We start from the raw sequence: 18190 nt of genomic DNA on the forward strand, positions 1-18190 counted from the left end.
TTAAAATCTAATATATAATTGCCTAGAATACTACTTCCGGCAATTTGTGCCAACTTCCGTGGCTTTGTCCGGAGATAATGTCCGGAGATAAGTGACGTCACCAGCGTCCTACACCCGCTCAGGGTGGACAAAGATATATGCCTTCGTGGTGCGCGGCACTTTTCTGATTGGTTGCCGCCTGCCGCGAGTGACCAATCAGAAATGTGCCGTACTGTCAAGAATTGTCAAGAGCTGGTGAGTGCAGCCATTTTTTGTTCTTTCTTACTATTATTTATTAATTGTATTATTCTTACATTTGAATAAATAAAGTATATATGGATTCTAGACTCCCGATTCTTTAGAATCGGGCTGCCATCTAGTGTGTGTATGTATATATATATATATATATACACATATACACACACACACACACACACACATACTGTACATACACACACACGTATATACAGCAGTCCATATACATTATACAGGTGATACTGAAAATGCTGTATACACGTTATATAGGCGATCCTGCTGTGTATATATACACATAAACATACAGTTGTCTTCCAAAGTTTACATGCCCTGGCAGAATTTTTGCTTTCTTGGCCTTTTTTCAGAGAATATGAACAATGACACCAAAACTTTTTCTCCAGTCATGGTTAGTGGTTGGGTGAAGCCATTTATTGGCAAACCACTGTGTTTTCTCTTTTTAAATCATAATGACAACCCAAAACATCCAAATAATCCTTATCAAAAGTTCACATACCCTGGTGATTTTGGCCTGATAACATGCACAGAGGTTGATACAAACGGGTTTGAATGGCTCCAAAAGGGAACATCCTCACCTGTGACCTGTTTGCTTGTAATCAGTGTGTGTGCATAAAAGCTGAGATCCAGACAGACTCTAGCATCTTTCATCCAGCGACTGACGTTTCTGGATTGTGAGTCATGAGGAAGCAAAAGAATTGTCAACGGATCTACGAAAAAAGGTAGTTGAATTGTATAAAACAGGAAAGGGATACAAAAATATATCCAAGGAATTGATAATGCCAGTCAGCAGCGTTCAAACTGTGATTAACGAATGGAAAATCAGGGGCTCTAAAAACGAAACCACGGTCAGGTAGACCAACAAAAACGTTGTCCACAACATCTAGGTAAATTGTTCGGGATGCAAAGAAAAACCCACAAATAACATCAGCTGAAATACTGAACTCTCTGAAAACTAGAGGTGTAGCTGTTTTAAGAAGCACAACAAGGAGGCACTGGAAGAGAAATGTGCTGCATGGTCGAGGTGCCATATATAAGCGATTACTGCGCAAATGCCACAAAGTATCTTGCCTAAAATACACAAAAGACAGCACAGACACTACACTCCCTGACAGAAGTTATGTCGCTCATCCATGTTATGTAGATAAAAGCTTATAACCTGACGTTAAATTCATCCATTGGAAGTATAAATTATTCTTTTGAAAGCTGAAACCCTCCGAAATGTGGTTTAGGTTAAGAAAATAAATTGGCATCAATGCAGAAATATTGATCAGTTAATGGACACGGAATGGTCAGATTTTGGCAAGACAAAAGTTTTGTCGCCCACAGAAAGTAATGTGATATTCAAACAAATAATTAAATTAAAATACAAATATATGTTGCCTAACATTGGTGAATGAAGTTGTGGTGCTACTAGAGTCATATTTAATATTTTGTGTGACTTCCGTGAGCTTGAAGGACTGCATCCATGCAGTTCAACAATGATTCATACAATTTATTAATGAAATCATCAGGAATAGCAAAGAATGCCATCTTACATGCCTCCCAGAGTTCATCTGGATTCTTTGGTTTTCTCTTCCAAGCTTCCTCTTTCATCCTACCCCAAACATGCTCAATGATGTTCATGTCTGGTGACCGGGCTGGCCAGTCCTTGAGCACCTTGATCTTTTTTGCTTGGAGGAACTTTGTTGCAGAGATGGATGTAGGAGATGGAGCACCATCCTGCTGCAGAATTTGATCCATTTTATGATTTGGAATATAAGAGGTAGCTAATACTTCCTGATATTTTAGGCTATTGATAGTGCCTTACACCTTGCAAATGTTTCGCATACCCCTATACTGAATGTAACCCCAAACCATGATCTTTCCACCACCAAATTTAACTGTTTTCTGGGTGTATTTTGGGTCGACACGGACTTCAGTAGGTCTCCTGCAGTATTTGCGGCGGCTGTGGTGTAATTCTCCTGAAGATTCATCAGAGAAATCCACCTTCTGCCACTTTTTCAGCATCCATCTGTTTAGCAGGCTGTGGGACTTTGCAAATGCCACACGGTTTTTTATTTGCCTTTTGTTTAGTGCTAGCTCTGGGCACTGATTCGACCATGGAAGCCATTCCGAGACAGAATCCTACAAACTGTTCCAGTTGACACAGGGACTTGAGGTGACCAGGCCTGTTGGAGCTCTGCTGCAGTGGAAGAGGGGTTTGCCTTGGATTTTCTAACCAACAAACGTGCCTCCTGAGCAGTTGTCTTGCGGGGTCTGCTGGACCTGGGTTTGTCAAACACATCTCCAGTCTCATCAAATCTTTTTGTAATTCTTTGTCCTTGACGCTGAGACACATATGCACTGGATCTGGTCTTCAGCCTCTTGATAATCCAGGCTTTGGTCGCAGGGTGGATTTTTGGCATGTTGTCAGAGCTCAAGATGCAGTTCAAGTGAAGATCTGGGGTGCTGGGTTTCTTTTTATACACACACACACACTAATTAACCAATCATTACTGAGCACAGGTGAGGATGTAAACTAGGATTGGGTGCATTATATGACCAGGCAACAAAACTTTTGTCTTGTCAAAATCTGACCATTCTGTGTCCATTAAATGATCAATATTTCTGCTCTTATGCCAATTTATTTTCTTAACCTAAACCACATTTCGGAGGGTTTCAGCTTTCAAAAGAATAATTTATACAACCAATGGATGAATTTAACGTCAGGTTATAAGCTTTTATTTACATAAAATGGATAAGCGATATAACTTCTGTCAGGGAGTGTAGCCTCAAAACTTCTGGAACAAAGTAATTTGGAGGGATGAGACCAAAATTTAACTTTTTGGCCACAACCATAAACGTTACATTTGGAGAGAGGTCAACAAAGCCCATGATGACAGGAACACCATGCAGGGAGGTGGATCGCTGATATTTTGGGGATGTGCGAGTTACAAAGGCACAGGAAACTTGGTCAAAGTTCAAGGAAAGATGAATGCAGCACATTATCAGCAAATACTGGAGGCAAATTTGCAATCATCAGATTGGAAGTTGCGCATGGAACATACTTGGACGTTCCAACATGACAATGATCCAAAACACAAGGCCAAGTCGACCTGTCCTTGGCTACAGTGGAACAAACTGAAGGTTCTGGAGTGGCCATCTCAGTCTCTTGACCTCAATATCATTGAGCCACTCGAGTGCGCAGTTCATGCTAGACAGAACAGGAATTTACAGGAACTGGCCAAGAAGCGTGGGCAGCTTTACCATCTGAGAAAATAAAGGACCTCATCCACATCCATAAAATACTTCAAGCTGGCATTGATGTTAGAGGGGGCAATACACGGTATTAAGAAATGGGGTATGTGAACTTTTGATCAGGGTCATTTAGATATTTTGGGTTGTCATGATGATTTAAAAAGAGAAAACACAGTAGCTTGACAGTAAATGGCTTAGCCCAACCACTAACCACGAGTGGAGAAAAAGTTTGGTGTTATCATTCATATTCTCTGAAAAAAGGCCAAGAAAGCTAAAATTCTGCTAGGGTGTGTAAAGTTTTGAGCACAACTGTATTTCTTGTTCACCTAAAAACAGTTTGGCTTCTCACTTGACGGTCCTTCCAGGACCGGTACTTCCACTAGAAATTCAACATATAATTACAGTAGAATCTGTGACTTCTCTGCATTTAGTGGTCACTACTCACCTGGGTTGTCATATGTAGGAATCTCTTCTTTACACCGCTTATCACCCGTCACATTAGTCTCTGTAGTATTAATATGGGTCAGATCTTCACCCTGAAACAAATATTGTAAAAGTCACCGACAGATGGAGAAGTCCCATCTATGATCAGCTCTAATCCTGCCATCTCCACCGTTCTCATTACACAAGTATAAAACATATAATACTGGTGGATAAAACAAGACTGAGCACAAGACCTTCACAGCCGTCTACACATCATAGGGGAGATCTCATGACACCTTCTCTCCATCTACCTGATGATCCTGAGGAACATTGGGAACTCTTTGTTTACAGTCCCGTGGAAGAAGAGGATGAGGACATCTCTCTGGTGTTGTCCTCTTACTGGATACATCTGGAGGAAACACATACAGGGACTGAATTCATTCTTTACATACAGATAATTATAGGCCGTGTGTATTTAGTTCCGTCTATTACCTGGTGATGTGAGGGGCTGGGGAACCTCCATCATGACGTCCTTGTACAGATCTTTGTGTCCTTCTAAATACTCCCACTCCTCCATGGAGAAATAGACGGAGACATCCTGACACCTTATTCGAACCTGACACATACAAGGATACCGTCATCCCCCCCGATTCCTTCATAATGTTACTATAGAATGTCCCAGCATTCCCAGCAGTGTCACCTCTCCAGTCAGCAGCTCAATCATCTTGTAGGCGAGTTCTAGGATCTTCTGGTCATTGATGGCCACATGTATCAGGGGGTGAGGTGGCGGCCCCGCGATTGGGCTCAGGGGTCTTCCACATCCCTCAGACATGAGGTCCTGACAGCGATCACTAGAGGTCTTCTTCACTACAGTGTAATCCTGGTTATGGAGAGACACATTAATAAATCTCACTACAGACATTTCCAGAGTCCTCACCTCTCCAGTTCTGTCCATCTGTTATTCCCATAGATAAGAATGATGTAATGTGACGTCATCAGAATCTCTCACCTCTCCAGTAAGCCGGAAGAGGATCTCTAGGGTGAGGTGTAATATCCTCTCCGCCATCTTGTCTCTGTCCATATCCATCCTTGATGGGTAAATCAGGAAAATTCTCTTCTATAGAAGATCTTCACTGAGAGGATCCAATGTTGTAGAGACCTGACTGAGAAGATGATGAAACATCATAAATAACGACTGGAGCGGTTATTCCGATATAAGCCGTAATCTGTGGATCTGATCCTGTATGACGCTAGAAAAAGACACTAGTGAGTAGAGTTGAGTGAACATATGCGGTAATTTCTACTCCAATGACTTTCAGCTGTGTTCGGTGAATCTCGCAAAAACAATATACGGCGCCGATCAGAATTGGAACCGAATTTTGAAAAATTGATTCACCTCTACTAGTGAGTAGTGAATTTTTCTGGTGGCCATTATTGAGCTCCAGTCTGAGGACTGGAGGAGGTTTGGCCTGAATGCTGCTCTCGTGGTGTGAACACGGACATATTAGATTATTTAGGGATATTCTCTTATCCTACTAGAAGGTGATTTGAGGACAAAACTCGCTCCTTCAAGTGAACACGTCCATGAAACAGAACGTCCTGTCTGTGCCGAAGTCTGAAGGAAGAGAGCGGGCAAGGATTTGCTCTTTCCGGTGATTCTGCGGCTTCTCTTTGGTTCTACTTTATTAATGGGACGCGACTACTGAAATCATGCTGATTGTCAGCTGCCTCCAGTACCGACCTCCACCCACAGAGAATAATGGAGCCTCCACCACCGACCTCCACCCGCAGAGAATAATGGAGCCTCCAGCACCGACCTCCACCCGCAGAGCCGCACTCTACATAGAGAATAATGGAGCCTCCAGCACCGACCTCCACCCACAGAGAATAATGGAGCCTCCAGCACCGACCTCCACCCGCAGAGCCACACTCCACATAGAGAATAATGGAGCCTCCAGCACCGACCTCCACCCGCAGAGCCACACTCCACATAGAGAATAATGGAGCCTCCACCCGCAGAGCCGCACTCCACATAGAGAATAATGGAGCCTCCCCCACCGACCTCCACCCGCAGAGCCGCACTCCACATAGAGAATAATGGGGCCTCCAGCTCCGACCTCCACCCACAGAGCAGCACTCCACATAGAGGATAATGGAGCCTCCAGCACCGACCTCCACCCGCAGAGCCGCACTCCACACAGAGAATAATGGAGCCTCCAGCACCTACCTCCACCCGCAGAGCCGCACTCCACATAGAGAATAATGGAGCCTCCAGCACCGACCTCCACCCGCAGAGCCACACTCCACATAGAGAATAATGGAGCCTCCAGCACCGACCTCCACCCGCAGAGCCGCACTCCACATAGAGAATAATGGAGCCTCCAGCACCGACCTCCACCCGCACTCCACATAGAGAATAATGGGGCCTCCAGCACCGACCTCCACCCGCAGAGCCGCACTCCACATAGAGAATAATGGGGCCTCCAGCACCGACCTCCACCCGCAGAGCCACACTCCACATAGAGAATAATGGGGCCTCCAGCACCGACCTCCACCCGCAGAGCCACACTCCACATAGAGAATAATGGAGCCTCCAGCACTGACCTCCACCCGCAGAGCCGCACTCCACATAGAGAATAATGGGGCCTCCAGCACCGACCTCCACCCGCAGAGCCGCACTCCACATAGAGAATAATGGAGCCTCCAGCACCGACCTCCACCCGCAGAGCCGCACTCCACATAGAGCAGAGGTCCCCAACGTTTCTGACCTTGAGAGCCACATTCAGCTCCCGCCCCCCTCACAATAGTGGCAACCAAAGCCCCCATTACAGGCATAATGGTTAACCAAAGCTTTTCCACAAAAATCACGCCAAAGCAGTATACTAAGATCCAGGGGTTCCCACAATATCCCCATTCTGTATTCTCCTATAAAGCACTCCCAAGACACTGTCACATCCAGCTTCAAACATCTCCTCTGACAGGTGGTATCATCTTGTCTCCAGCGTACCATACTTAAATCATCTCAAAACCCCTAAGATGAGTATATGTGCATCCAGATCTGCTCTTCTGTGCAGGGCTACTCACAAAATTCACCATTTTCAGTTGTGCTCTTCATACCTGTTTGCTAGAACTGGAGCTAATTCACCAAGCTGGCAGATAGCCGCGAGCCACAATTAATAGGACCACGAGCCACATGTGGCTCCCGAGCTACAGGTTGGGGACCCCTGACATAGAGAATAATGGAGCCTCCAGCACCGACCTCCACCCGCAGAGCCGCCCCCACATAGAGAATAATGGAGCCTCCAGCACCGACCTCCACCCGCAGAGCCGCACTCCACATAGAGAATAATGGAGCCTCCAGCACCGACCTCCACCCGCAGAGCCGCACTCCATATATATGGCTGCTCTGTGCGCACAGGACCTGTGATGAGGTCACAGGAGGGGAGGAGTCAGGGGGTCACATGATCAGGGGCCTCAGTGTATGCAGGACTCTGCTGTGCTGGTTGTCATGGTGCTGGATGAGGGGAAGTTTATGTTTGGGGTCAGGAGGGGTTTACAGTGTGGATAAAGCGGAGCCGAGTGTGTACGGAGCAGAGCCGTGTGTGTATAAAGCGGAGCCATGTTGTCATATCGGACGCTGTTCAGACCAGGTCGTTCGACAGACAGCGGTAATTCTGCTTTTGACCACTATGTGCTCATTGGCGTCGGCTAGATTTTTCGGATTGGAAGCTGGGCCATGCCCATTGCCTTTAAATAGTTCTCCTTATCTTTGGGCATCGCCGATTATAGCTTCTGTCTTGTGCGTAGTTATCTCGGTCTGGAGTGGAGAGCTGGTTGTTGGAGATTCGTTGCTGGTGGTGTATTTTCCTTTGTCTTATTTACTCCTTCCTATATTTGTATTTATTTTGCCCTGCACATTTATAGTGTATTCCTGAGTGACTGCGGCGTGGTGTATATTTTCCTTTATCCTTGTCTGTGCTATCTGTGGGTATTGGTGTATTACCTCTTCACTGGCTGGTGGGCGGAGGTTTCAGCCTAGGGTTGAAACAGGAGACAGGGTGAGGTTCGAGGCCTGGACATGCACACCATCAGTGTAAACTCCAGGTAGAGGGTCAGTCAGGATTTCCCTAGTCTGAGGGAAATTGCAGGGGCCCGGGCTATTAGCTCTCGCTCACCTAGTCTCCCCGTGACATTATAATCGGCCCAACAACAAAAAAAAAGGGTTTCTTTTTTTGTGTGTTTTGTCATGGATCCCATGACTTCCATAACCCGCCAGTTGGAGGCGCTGTCCCTATAGGTCACCGAGTTGAGGGGGGCAGTACAGCAACAGGGACTAGCAGTATCTAATGTGCAAGCTGGAGCGTCAGGAAGAGTTGCTGAGCCTAAATTTCCTTTGCCTGAAAAATTTGCTGGGGAACGCAGTAAATTTGCTTCTTTTCGTGAAGCTTGCAAACTATATTTCCGTATGCACCCAATCTCCTCGGGTAATGAGGCTCAGCGTGTGGGCCTGGTGTTGTCATTGTTAAGCGGGGATCCCCAAGCATGGGCGTTTTCTTTGCCATCTGATTCTGCTGCATTTGACTCTGTGGAGAGTTTTTTTTCCTCTCTTGGAAAAATCTACGATTAACCTGACAGAATGGCTCTAGCAGAATCTAAGATACGCACTATTCACCAGGGGGAGCGAGTTGCAGAGGATTACTGTTCGGAATTTCGTTGCTGGGCGATCGATACACAATGGAATGATCCAGCATTGCGGAGTCAGTTTATTCATGGGGTTTCTGGAAGGGTTCAAAAAGCCCTTCTGATGTACGAGATTCCTGCTTCTCTAGATTCCGCTATGAGTCTGGTTGTCCGCATTGATCGCCGTTTGCGTCAGGGGGAGCATGAGACACCACCTATGGGAGAGGGTTTAGGTTCACGTGAGGTTGCTGCAGGTGAGCCCATGGAGCCTATGCAAATCGCAGAGGTGTCACATGTGAAGCGTCGAGCCCCTGAGCTCAGGAAGCAGGGAGCCTGTTTTTACTGTGGTAAAACTGGTCATTTTATTAACATCTGTCCTCTGCTGTCTAAGAAAAACGCAACGGCGGAAAACTTCTAAGCTCAGAGGCTGTGGAGGAGACCAATCTGAGCTTATGTATATCGTCCATGGTGGTTTCTCAATGCATGCTCCCTGCTAAGGTTTTTATCGCTGGCAGTGAGCTGCCAATTACTGTTTTTGTGGATAGTGGTTCAGCCACAAATCTCATTGATGAGGAGTTTGCGCGCACAGCAGGTTTTAGGATTGAAAAACTGTCTCATCCTATCCGCGTGGTCACCATCAATGCTGCTCCTCTCTCTCAGGGGGAGATTACTGAATTTGTGGCTGAGGTGAAACTCCACATTGGGGTTCTACATTCCGAGCGGGTTACATGTAAGGTGCTCAGGAATCTTCCTGCTCAGGTGGTTTTGGGTTTTCCTTGGTTGTCTATGCACAACCCGGTAATTGACTGGAAAACTCAGGACATAATTCAGTGGAGCGAGTTCTGCCAGGAGAATTGCCTGGCCACATGTGTGGCTGCGGTGACTTCAAGCGTTCCGGAGTCACTTCTGGATTTTGTGGATGTGTTTTCTGAGAAGGGTTGTTCAGAGTTGCTGCCACATCGTCCTTATGACTGTTCTATCAGTTTTAAACCAGGGGCCAAATTGCCTAAAGCAAGGATGTTTAACATCTCCGGTCTGGAGAGACAAGCGTTAAAAGATTATATTGCTGAAAGCTTGAGCAAAGGGCACATCAGGCCGTCATCCTCGCCGGTGGCAGCAGGGTTCTTCTTCGTGAAGGAGAAAGATGGCGGATTACGCCCGTGTTTGGATTTCAGGGAGTTGAACTAGATTACGGTTCGTGATCCATACCCTATGCCACTGATACCAGATTTGTTCAACCAGGTGGCAGGTGCTAAGTGGTTTACCAAGCTTGACCTCAGGGGGGCGTACAACCTCATAAGAGTCCGTCAAGGTGATGAGTGGAAGACGGCTTTTAATACCCCTGAGGGTCATTTTGAAAATTTGGTGATGCCATTTGGGTTGACTAACGCACCTGCAGTGTTCCAACATTTCATCAATGATGTGTTCTCGCATGTTTTGGGGAAATTCTTTATCGTGTACCTAGATGACATTCTCATATATTCTTGCGACTGTGATGCTCATTTAGATCATGTCAGGCAGGTGTTACAGCTTCTCAGAGAGAATAAGCTGTATGCTAAACTTGAGAAATGTGTATTTTTTGTTCAAGAGTTGCCTTTCTTGGGTTATATTGTGTCTGCTTCTGGTTTTAAAATGGACGCCGTTAAGGTGCAAGCGGTGCTGCATTGGGAACGTCCTGATAACCTGAAAGCACTTCAGCAGTTCCTTTTCTAACTACCATAGGAAATTTATCAAGGATTTTTCCATCATTGCTAAACCGCTAACTGACATGACTAAAAAGGGTACCAATTTCTCCGTTTGGCCTGAGGCTGCTGTGCGCGCATTTGAATTTCTTAAGAACACTTCTGTTTCAGCCCCTATTCTTGTGCAGCCAGACATATCTAAACCCTTTGTTGTGGAAGTCGATGTGTCTGAGGTTGGTGTGGGGGGCGGTACTATCTCAAGGCTCATCTTTGAGTGGTTTGCGTCCGTGCGCCTATTTCTCCAAGAAACTGTCGTCTGCCGAACGTAACTATGATATCGGCAACAGGGAGTTGTTGGCTATTAAGTTGGCCTTTGAGGAATGGCAACACTTCTTGGAGGGGTCGGTACATCAGGTTACTGTTATTACCGATCATAAGAATCTGCTGTATTTGGAGTCTGCCAAGCGTCTGTCTCCCAGGCAGGCTCGCTGGGCATTGTTTTTCACATGGTTCAATTTTGTTGTCACTTACAGACCGGGGTCTAAAAACACTAAGGCGGATGCTCTGTCCAGGTGTTTTCCGGGGGGAGAACTTCGGGAGGATCCAGTACCCATCCTCCAAAAGGGTGTTGTGGTTTCGGCTCTCACTACCGAGGTTGAGGCTGAGATTGCCGAGGCTCAGGAGGAGGTACCATCTGAGCTTCCCATCAACAAATCTTTTGTACCGCTTCATCTCCGCTTAAAGGTTTTGGCGGAGCATCATGATGCTGTCCTGGCTGACCACCCAGGGGTTAGAGGTACCTTGGAGTTGGTGTCAAGTCGATTTTGGTGGCCCAAGATCCGACAGGACGTGGTCTCATACATGTCAGCTTGTACCACGTGCGCTAGGGCTAAGACGCCCCGCTCCCGTCCTGTTGGCACACTACTTCCTCTTGAGGTACCTAGTAAGCCATGGACGGAAATCTCCATGGATTTCATCACTGATTTGCCCTCATCAGCTGGGAACACGGTCATCTTGGTGATTGTTAATCGGTTTTCAAAAATGTCGCACTTTGTGTCTTTGCCTTCGTTGCCTAACGCTAAGACTCTGGCTCATGTATTTGTGCAGGAGGTGGTCAGACTTCATGGGGTTCCGTCTGACATCGTGTCTGATAGGGGTACTCAGTTTGTGGCAAAATTTTGGAAAGCATTTTGCTCACGGCTGGGGATCAAGTTGTCTCATTCTTCGGCGTTTCATCCTCAGTCAAATGGTCAGACTGAGCGTATGAACCAAAATTTGGAACAGTACTTACGCTGCTTTGTCTCTGATAACCAGGAGGAGTGGTCTACGTTCCTTCCTTTGGCTGAGTTTGCCATAAATAATCACCGCCAGGAGTCGTCTTGGGAGTCTCCGTTTTTTTGTGTGTACGGGCTGCATCCTCAATTTTGTACTCTGAGTCAGAGGGCTCTTCCGGCATTCCGGAGGAGGACCAGTTAGGACCACAGTTGTCGTCAGTCTGGAGGAGAGTTAAACAGCGCCTGTTGAGTGTGGGTGCTAGGTACAAACGTGTGGCTGACAGTAGGCGTGTGCCAGGTCCGGAAAAATCCTATATAGAAAAGAAATACCAAACAATTCTCAAAATATAATCTATCAAGTAAATACTACGCAAACATGTACCCAAAGAAAATATTTACTGACAACTCAATAATTAATTTTTAATCAAATTTATTTTATTTGTATTAAAAGGACATTACACAATAAATTATCATTGTTTTATTAAGAATATTTATCCGTTAAAATAACTGAATATATACTAAAAAAATAATAATAAATATAAAAAAGTCAATATATGTATATAATTGTATAATCTGTATGTGGGGGGCTCTGGTACACAAAAATCGAATGGCGTGAAAAATGACAATAAACCCAATAAAGTGCTAATGCAATCACAATCAAAATTATTTAAATATTAAAAACACAATCGCAAACCGGCCATAATATGCACATATAATAAAGTATACAGAACAGTTGGAGACAAGATTTATATATAAATAGATAATACAAGTACAGGCATCTAATTGATATATGATTGGCAAGATCGAATAAATATACAATTAAATACAAAAGATATACAGTACAAGAGATAATAAATAATAATTGATAACCAAGGTGAATATTGTCAGATAAATGTAATATGTGACTATAAACAGTGTGTGAATAAATAATATAAAAATATTATATATTTATATATGTGTATATATAATCATAAATAATTAATAAAAAAGTGAATTACTCCAAAATTTACAAACCATATGTGAAAAAGCTGAAAAAGCAATCACTCTAAATTTTATATAAATAAACACATCAAACAAATAACTGTGTATGTGAGTGATATAAAAAATAATTAAATATATATAACATATATATACCAAAATGTGACAGTATATAGTGTAAATCAATTATACTATCCGCATATTTATAGCGCTGCCTTAATATATTTATAGCCCTCCAAGTTCTGAATACCAGTGATGCTGTTATTAGTTTTCAATGCACATGTTATGCTACAAATAGGAACCGGACCTTACCAAACGATCAAGTACACCACAGCCCCCACACACACCACTCCAACGCGCGTTTCGCACCTGCTTCGTCAGGGACCAGGTTGGTGTGCCAGGTCCGGACCTGAGTGTGGATGACTGGGTGTGGTTATCAACAAAAAACATAAGACTCAAAATACCATCCCTTAAATTGGGTCCACAGTTTATTGGTCCATTTAAGGTCACCTCCGTCATTAACCCAGTAGCGTACCGATTGGAGCTCCCTACGGTGTATAAGATACACAACGTGTTCCACAGGTCTCTTCTAAAGAAGGTGGTGGGTTCTGTGCAGGGCCGGCTCCAGGTTTTTGAGGGCCCCGGGCGAAAGAGTCTCAGTGGGCCCCCTACTTGCACACATACCACGATTCATGATGTACAGATACAGCAGAGAAAAATACCACAGCCCACGCAGCGTACAACACAGCCCACGCAGCGTACAACACAGCCCACGCAGCGTACAACACAGCCCACGCAGCGTACAGCACAGCTCACGCAGCGTACAGCACAGCCCACGCAGCGTACAGCACAGCCCACGCAGCGTACCGCACAGCCCACGCAGCGTACAACACAGCCCACGCAGCGTACAGCACAGCCCACGCAGCGTACAGCACAGCCCACGCAGCGTACAGCACAGCCCACGCAGCGTACAGCACAGCCCACGCAGTGTATAACAGCCCACGTAGTATATAGCACAGCCCACGCAGTGTCTAACAGCCCATGTAGTATATAGCATAGCCCACGTAGTATATAGCACAGCCCACGCAGTGTCTAACAGCCCATGTAGTATATAGCATAGCCCACGCAGTGTATAACACAGCCCACGCAGACGCAGTATATAGCACAGCCCACGTAGTATATAACACAGGCAGCCCACGTAGTATGTAACACAGGCAGCCCACGTACTCGTAGTATATTATACTATATGGGCTGCCTGTGTTATATACTATGTGGCTGTGCTATATGTTACGTGGCTGCCTGTGTTATACAGGCAGCCCACGTAGTATATAACATAGGCAACCCACGTAGTATATAACATAACACAGGCAGCCCAGCTCACCCACCACCACGCCATCGCCGCCCGTCGCCCCCGACCGTTGTGGACACAGGATCTGTGCTGCTCGTCTTCTGCTGCTCGTCTTCTGCTGCTCGTCTTCTGCTGCTGGCTGCTCTGGAACTGGACGGTGGACCATCACCCGGGTCCCGGACAGTGTCGCGACGCGATCTGTGTGTCAGCGCCGCTGCTCTTCTTAGGATGCCGAGCTCTCCACTCTCACACGGAAGTGAAGACCGCCGGCCCGGAAGTGACTCTTCAATACCCATGGACGGTGATTGGTGAGTATTCCTGCTGCATTGAGTCCCAGTCAATGAGTCCCGCCTCCTGCTGCAGGGAATCATATATCCACTCCAGCTCCGCCTCCGAGTCCTGGCTGCAGTCACACACACAGTAACAGCACACTAGTGGAGGGAGGGAGTTAGGGTTGGACTCGGTAACTCAGGGATGATGTAGTCCGGCTTCAGGGGCCCCCCAGGAGCGCATGATGCGCTGCACATCAGTGTCGGCAATGCCGGCAGAATATGTGTCTTACCGGCGTTATGGGCCCCCCAGTCTCGCCAGGGCCCCGGCACTTGCCCGGGTGCGCCGGGTGCTGACGCCGGCCCTGGTTCTGTGGACGCAGCGCCTATGCCACCTCCAGTCTTGGTGAATGGTAATTTGGAATTTGAAGTCTCCAAGGTGGTTGACTCTTGTGTAGTGCGCCGCACTTTACAGTACTTGGTTCACTGGCGTGGTTATGGGCCTGAGGAGAGGTCCTGGGTACCAGCCTCGGACAGTCATGCGGATCGGATGGTCAGGTTTTTTCATCGTCGCCATCCAGACAAGCCGGGTCCTATAAGCCGTGAGGGCCCTGGGGTCCCTCGTAGAAGGCGGGGCACTGTCATGTCGGACGCTGTTCAGACCAGGTCGTTCGACAGACAGCGGTAATTCCGCTTTTGACCACTATGTGCTCATTGGCGTCGGCTAGATTTTTCTAGCTGTTCCGGGCTTAATTTACCTGATCCTCGGATTGGAAGCTGGGCCATGCCCATTGCCTTTAAATAGTTCTCCTGATCTTTGGGCGTCACCGATTATAGCTTCTGTCTTGTGCGTAGTTATCTCGGTCTGGAGTGGAGAGCTGGTTGTTGGAGATTGGTTGCTGGTGGTGTATTTTCCTTTGTCTTATTTACTCCTTCCTATATTTGTATTTATTTTGCCCTGCACATTTATAGTGTATTCCTGAGTGACTGCGGCGTGGTGTATATTTTCCTTTATCCTTGTCTGTGCTATCTGTGGGTATTGGTGTATCACCTCTTCACTGGGTGGTGGGCGGAGGTTTCAGCCTATGGTTGAAACAGGAGACAGGGTGAGGTTCGAGGCCTGGACATGCACACCATCAGTGTAAACTCCAGGTAGAGGGTCAGTCAGGATTTACCTAGTCTGAGGGAAATTGCAGGGGCCCGGGTTATTAGCTCTCGCTCACCTAGTCTCCCCGTGACAGCCATGTGTATGGGATGGCCCATTCACATGTCTTGGGTGGCTATCTGGGCGTGGACAAAACTCAAGAACGGGATATGCGATTGTTCTATTGGCCTGGATGTCACCAGGAAATCTTAAAGCATTGCAGGTCCTGTCCCATCTGCCAGGTAACTGCCCCCTCCTCTCACTTTCTAAGTCTTCTCGTGCCATTCCATTACCTATCATACAAGTGTCATTTAAGCAAATTGCCATGGACTTGAAATGTCCCCTGGTTAAATCTGCTAGTGGGCATCAATACATATTGGTCATCCTTGACTATGCTACGTGGTAACCTGAAGCAGTTCTCCTGAGAAACTTCTCTGTAAAAAGTATAGCCCGCAAGTTGGTACACGTTTTTCCATGGACAGGATTATAGAGGGAGATATTGACTGACCAAGGAACACTTTTTATGAGTAAGGTGATGAGGGAACTGTGTAAGGCCCTGCTAATTACACAACTGAAGATGTCCATGTACCATCTCCAGATAGATGGCCTTGTGGAAAGATTGAATAAAAAAATTGAAGAATATGCTTAAGAAGGTCATAGAGAAGGACGGGACCGTCTCCTGCCTCATCTGTTGCTTTCTATCCAGGAGGTTCCACAAAGCTCTTAGGCTACATTCACATTAGCGTTGCGTCAGGCGCAGCCGCCGCGACGCATGCGTCATGCGCCCCTATATTTAACATGGGGGGCGCATGGACATGCGTTGCACTTGCGTTTTGTGACGCATGCATCACTGTGGTGCATGCGTCAGGGCGCAGAGGACGCTGCATGATGCATTTTTTTCTGCACCAAAAAGCATGCAAAAATGAACGCATGCGTCACAAAATGCGTTGTGCATGCGTTTACATTTGCGTTGTGCGTTGCGTCGCCGACGCAGCACCGCACAACGCTAATGTGAACGTAGCCTAACGGATTCTCTCTGTTTGAACTTCTATATGGCTAACATCCGCAGTGTTTCCGTGATATAGCAAAGGAAACCTGAGAAGCCAAAATCACCCCCCACCGGAGCTTTATCAAGCACTTCACCCAGATGCGAGAGGATTGTGAAGGTGATTCCCATCATAAAAGAACATCTCCTGTACAGGCTCAATCTAGTGTCTACAACTGGTCATCCAGGGTGAGAAACTTCAGCTCTTGGGACCGAGTCCTCGTACTAATTCCCACAGTGGAAAGTAAGTTCTTGGCCAAATGGCAAAGCCCCTATGAGGTGGTGGAGAAGCTTGGTGAAGTGAAGTACAAGATTCACCAACCAGGAAGACGAAAATCGTACCAATTGTACTACGGCAATCTTATCAAGCCATGGCATGACATGGAGCCCACTGAAACTCCATGTTTCCTGGTCAAGCCAGAAGCAGATTTGAATAAGTCGCAGTAGCGAAGACACTGTTGAAGGTCCAAAAACAGCAGGGTCGGGAGTTGCTGCAGCAGAACAGGAACCTGTTGTCAGATTTTCCAGGGTGTAGAAAGGTCATAGAACACGAGGTTCTGACGGAATCCCATATGCGGGTGAACTTGAAGCCCTAACGAATTCCCGAGGCCCGTCAAGAGCTGATTTACAAGGAAATAAAGCGTATGCCGAATCTCTGAATGAAGTCTCCAAGTTCGATGCATATCTGATGCCGTGTGTCGATGACCTGATTGAAGAGACTTGAGCCAGCAAGGTATATAACCACCTTGGATTTAACAAAAGGATATTGGCAAATCCCCATGTCAAAAAAAAGTGAGAACACTACATTCTCTAATTCTGGAAGCTGTTTGGTTTACAGGGAGCCCCGGACACATTCCAGAGGGCTATGGACCAGATCCTCGCACTCCATAAGAATTATGCTATGGCGGTGTTTGATGCTCTCAGGAAAGTGGGGTTTTCTATAAATCTAAAAAAATGTGCCATTGGAAAAGAAGAAGGCAAATACCTAGGATATGTAGCAGGTAGAGTTGACATCAAACCCCAGATCACTAAAAAGGACGCAATCCAAAATTGGCCAAGACCACTCTCAAAGAAGCAAGTTAGAGCCTTTCTGAGAATCATGGGGTACTACAGGAGATTCCTCCCAAACTTTGATTTAATGGCAACACCCCTGACTGACCTCCTTAAGTGGATACAATCAGCTATGGCCAAATGGACTGCAGAGGAAGAGACAGCCTTTCAAGAACTGATAGTACCTGATATATAAGCAGCTGGTTCTGGTTGCCCCAAACTGTAAAAAGGAGTTTGTACTCCAGAATAACTCCTCAGAAGTTGGTTTAGGAGTAGTCCTTTCTCAGGTGATACACTGGGAGGAGCACCCCGTTCTCTGAGTAGGAAGCTGTTGGCACTTAAGAAGAATTATTCCATCATAGAAAAGGAATGCTTGGCCATAAAGTGGGCGGTGGACACATTACAATACTATCTATTAGGGCCTCACTCGGGTGGTTGAGAGAGAAAAGTGGAAAAATGCTTGCATTACTCCCTGGTTTGTAGCCATTAGGATTTCATCTTCCATGTGGAACATAGAGCCAGGAAGCCGTGTAACAAGGTGTCACAGAGTGGTAGGTGTGGCCGAGTCTATTAAGCAAACAGTCAGTGAACACCCCAGCACCTTGCACATGGAGGAATGGGTGCTCACGGTGTCTGCTGGAATTCTGGTCCCATGAAGCACCACGGAGTCACAGTTCTTTCGCAACAGTAGAACTTTAATAAGGGTGAAAAGAGAGAAAATAAAACTGCCTGAGTTGTCCCTATCCAGACACTCTGCTTCAGCAGCGCCCGTCCAGTTCTGGGGAGCAAAGAGTACTTTACTGGGCAC

General features: G+C 46.3%; 3 protein-coding genes across 3 annotated transcripts in view; all 3 read right to left on the reverse strand.

Annotated features, from left to right (window-relative positions):
• The window catches only part of LOC143768025 (uncharacterized), a 48593-nt gene extending 43025 nt beyond the window's left edge, over positions 1–5568 (reverse strand). The window contains exons 1-5 of the mRNA XM_077256672.1: positions 4922–5568; positions 4613–4792; positions 4405–4528; positions 4224–4321; positions 3935–4025 (exon numbers count right to left, since the gene is read on the reverse strand). Of these exons, the coding sequence (XP_077112787.1) occupies positions 3935–4025; positions 4224–4321; positions 4405–4528; positions 4613–4792; positions 4922–4999 (571 nt within the window). The 5' untranslated portion in view covers positions 5000–5568. The remainder of the gene's footprint in view (positions 1–3934; positions 4026–4223; positions 4322–4404; positions 4529–4612; positions 4793–4921) is intronic.
• The window catches only part of LOC143768015 (uncharacterized), a 611009-nt gene extending 604619 nt beyond the window's left edge, over positions 1–6390 (reverse strand). Inside the window, exon 1 of the mRNA XM_077256647.1 lies at positions 6250–6390. The gene's annotated coding sequence lies outside the window, so the exon portion shown is untranslated. The remainder of the gene's footprint in view (positions 1–6249) is intronic.
• LOC143768029 (uncharacterized) overlaps positions 1–18190 on the reverse strand; it is a 788341-nt gene that overhangs the window by 473985 nt on the left and 296166 nt on the right. The window lies entirely within an intron of this gene.

The sequence above is a fragment of the Ranitomeya variabilis genome, chromosome 4, assembly GCF_051348905.1.
Source record: "Ranitomeya variabilis isolate aRanVar5 chromosome 4, aRanVar5.hap1, whole genome shotgun sequence".
NCBI lineage: Eukaryota > Metazoa > Chordata > Amphibia > Anura > Dendrobatidae > Ranitomeya > Ranitomeya variabilis.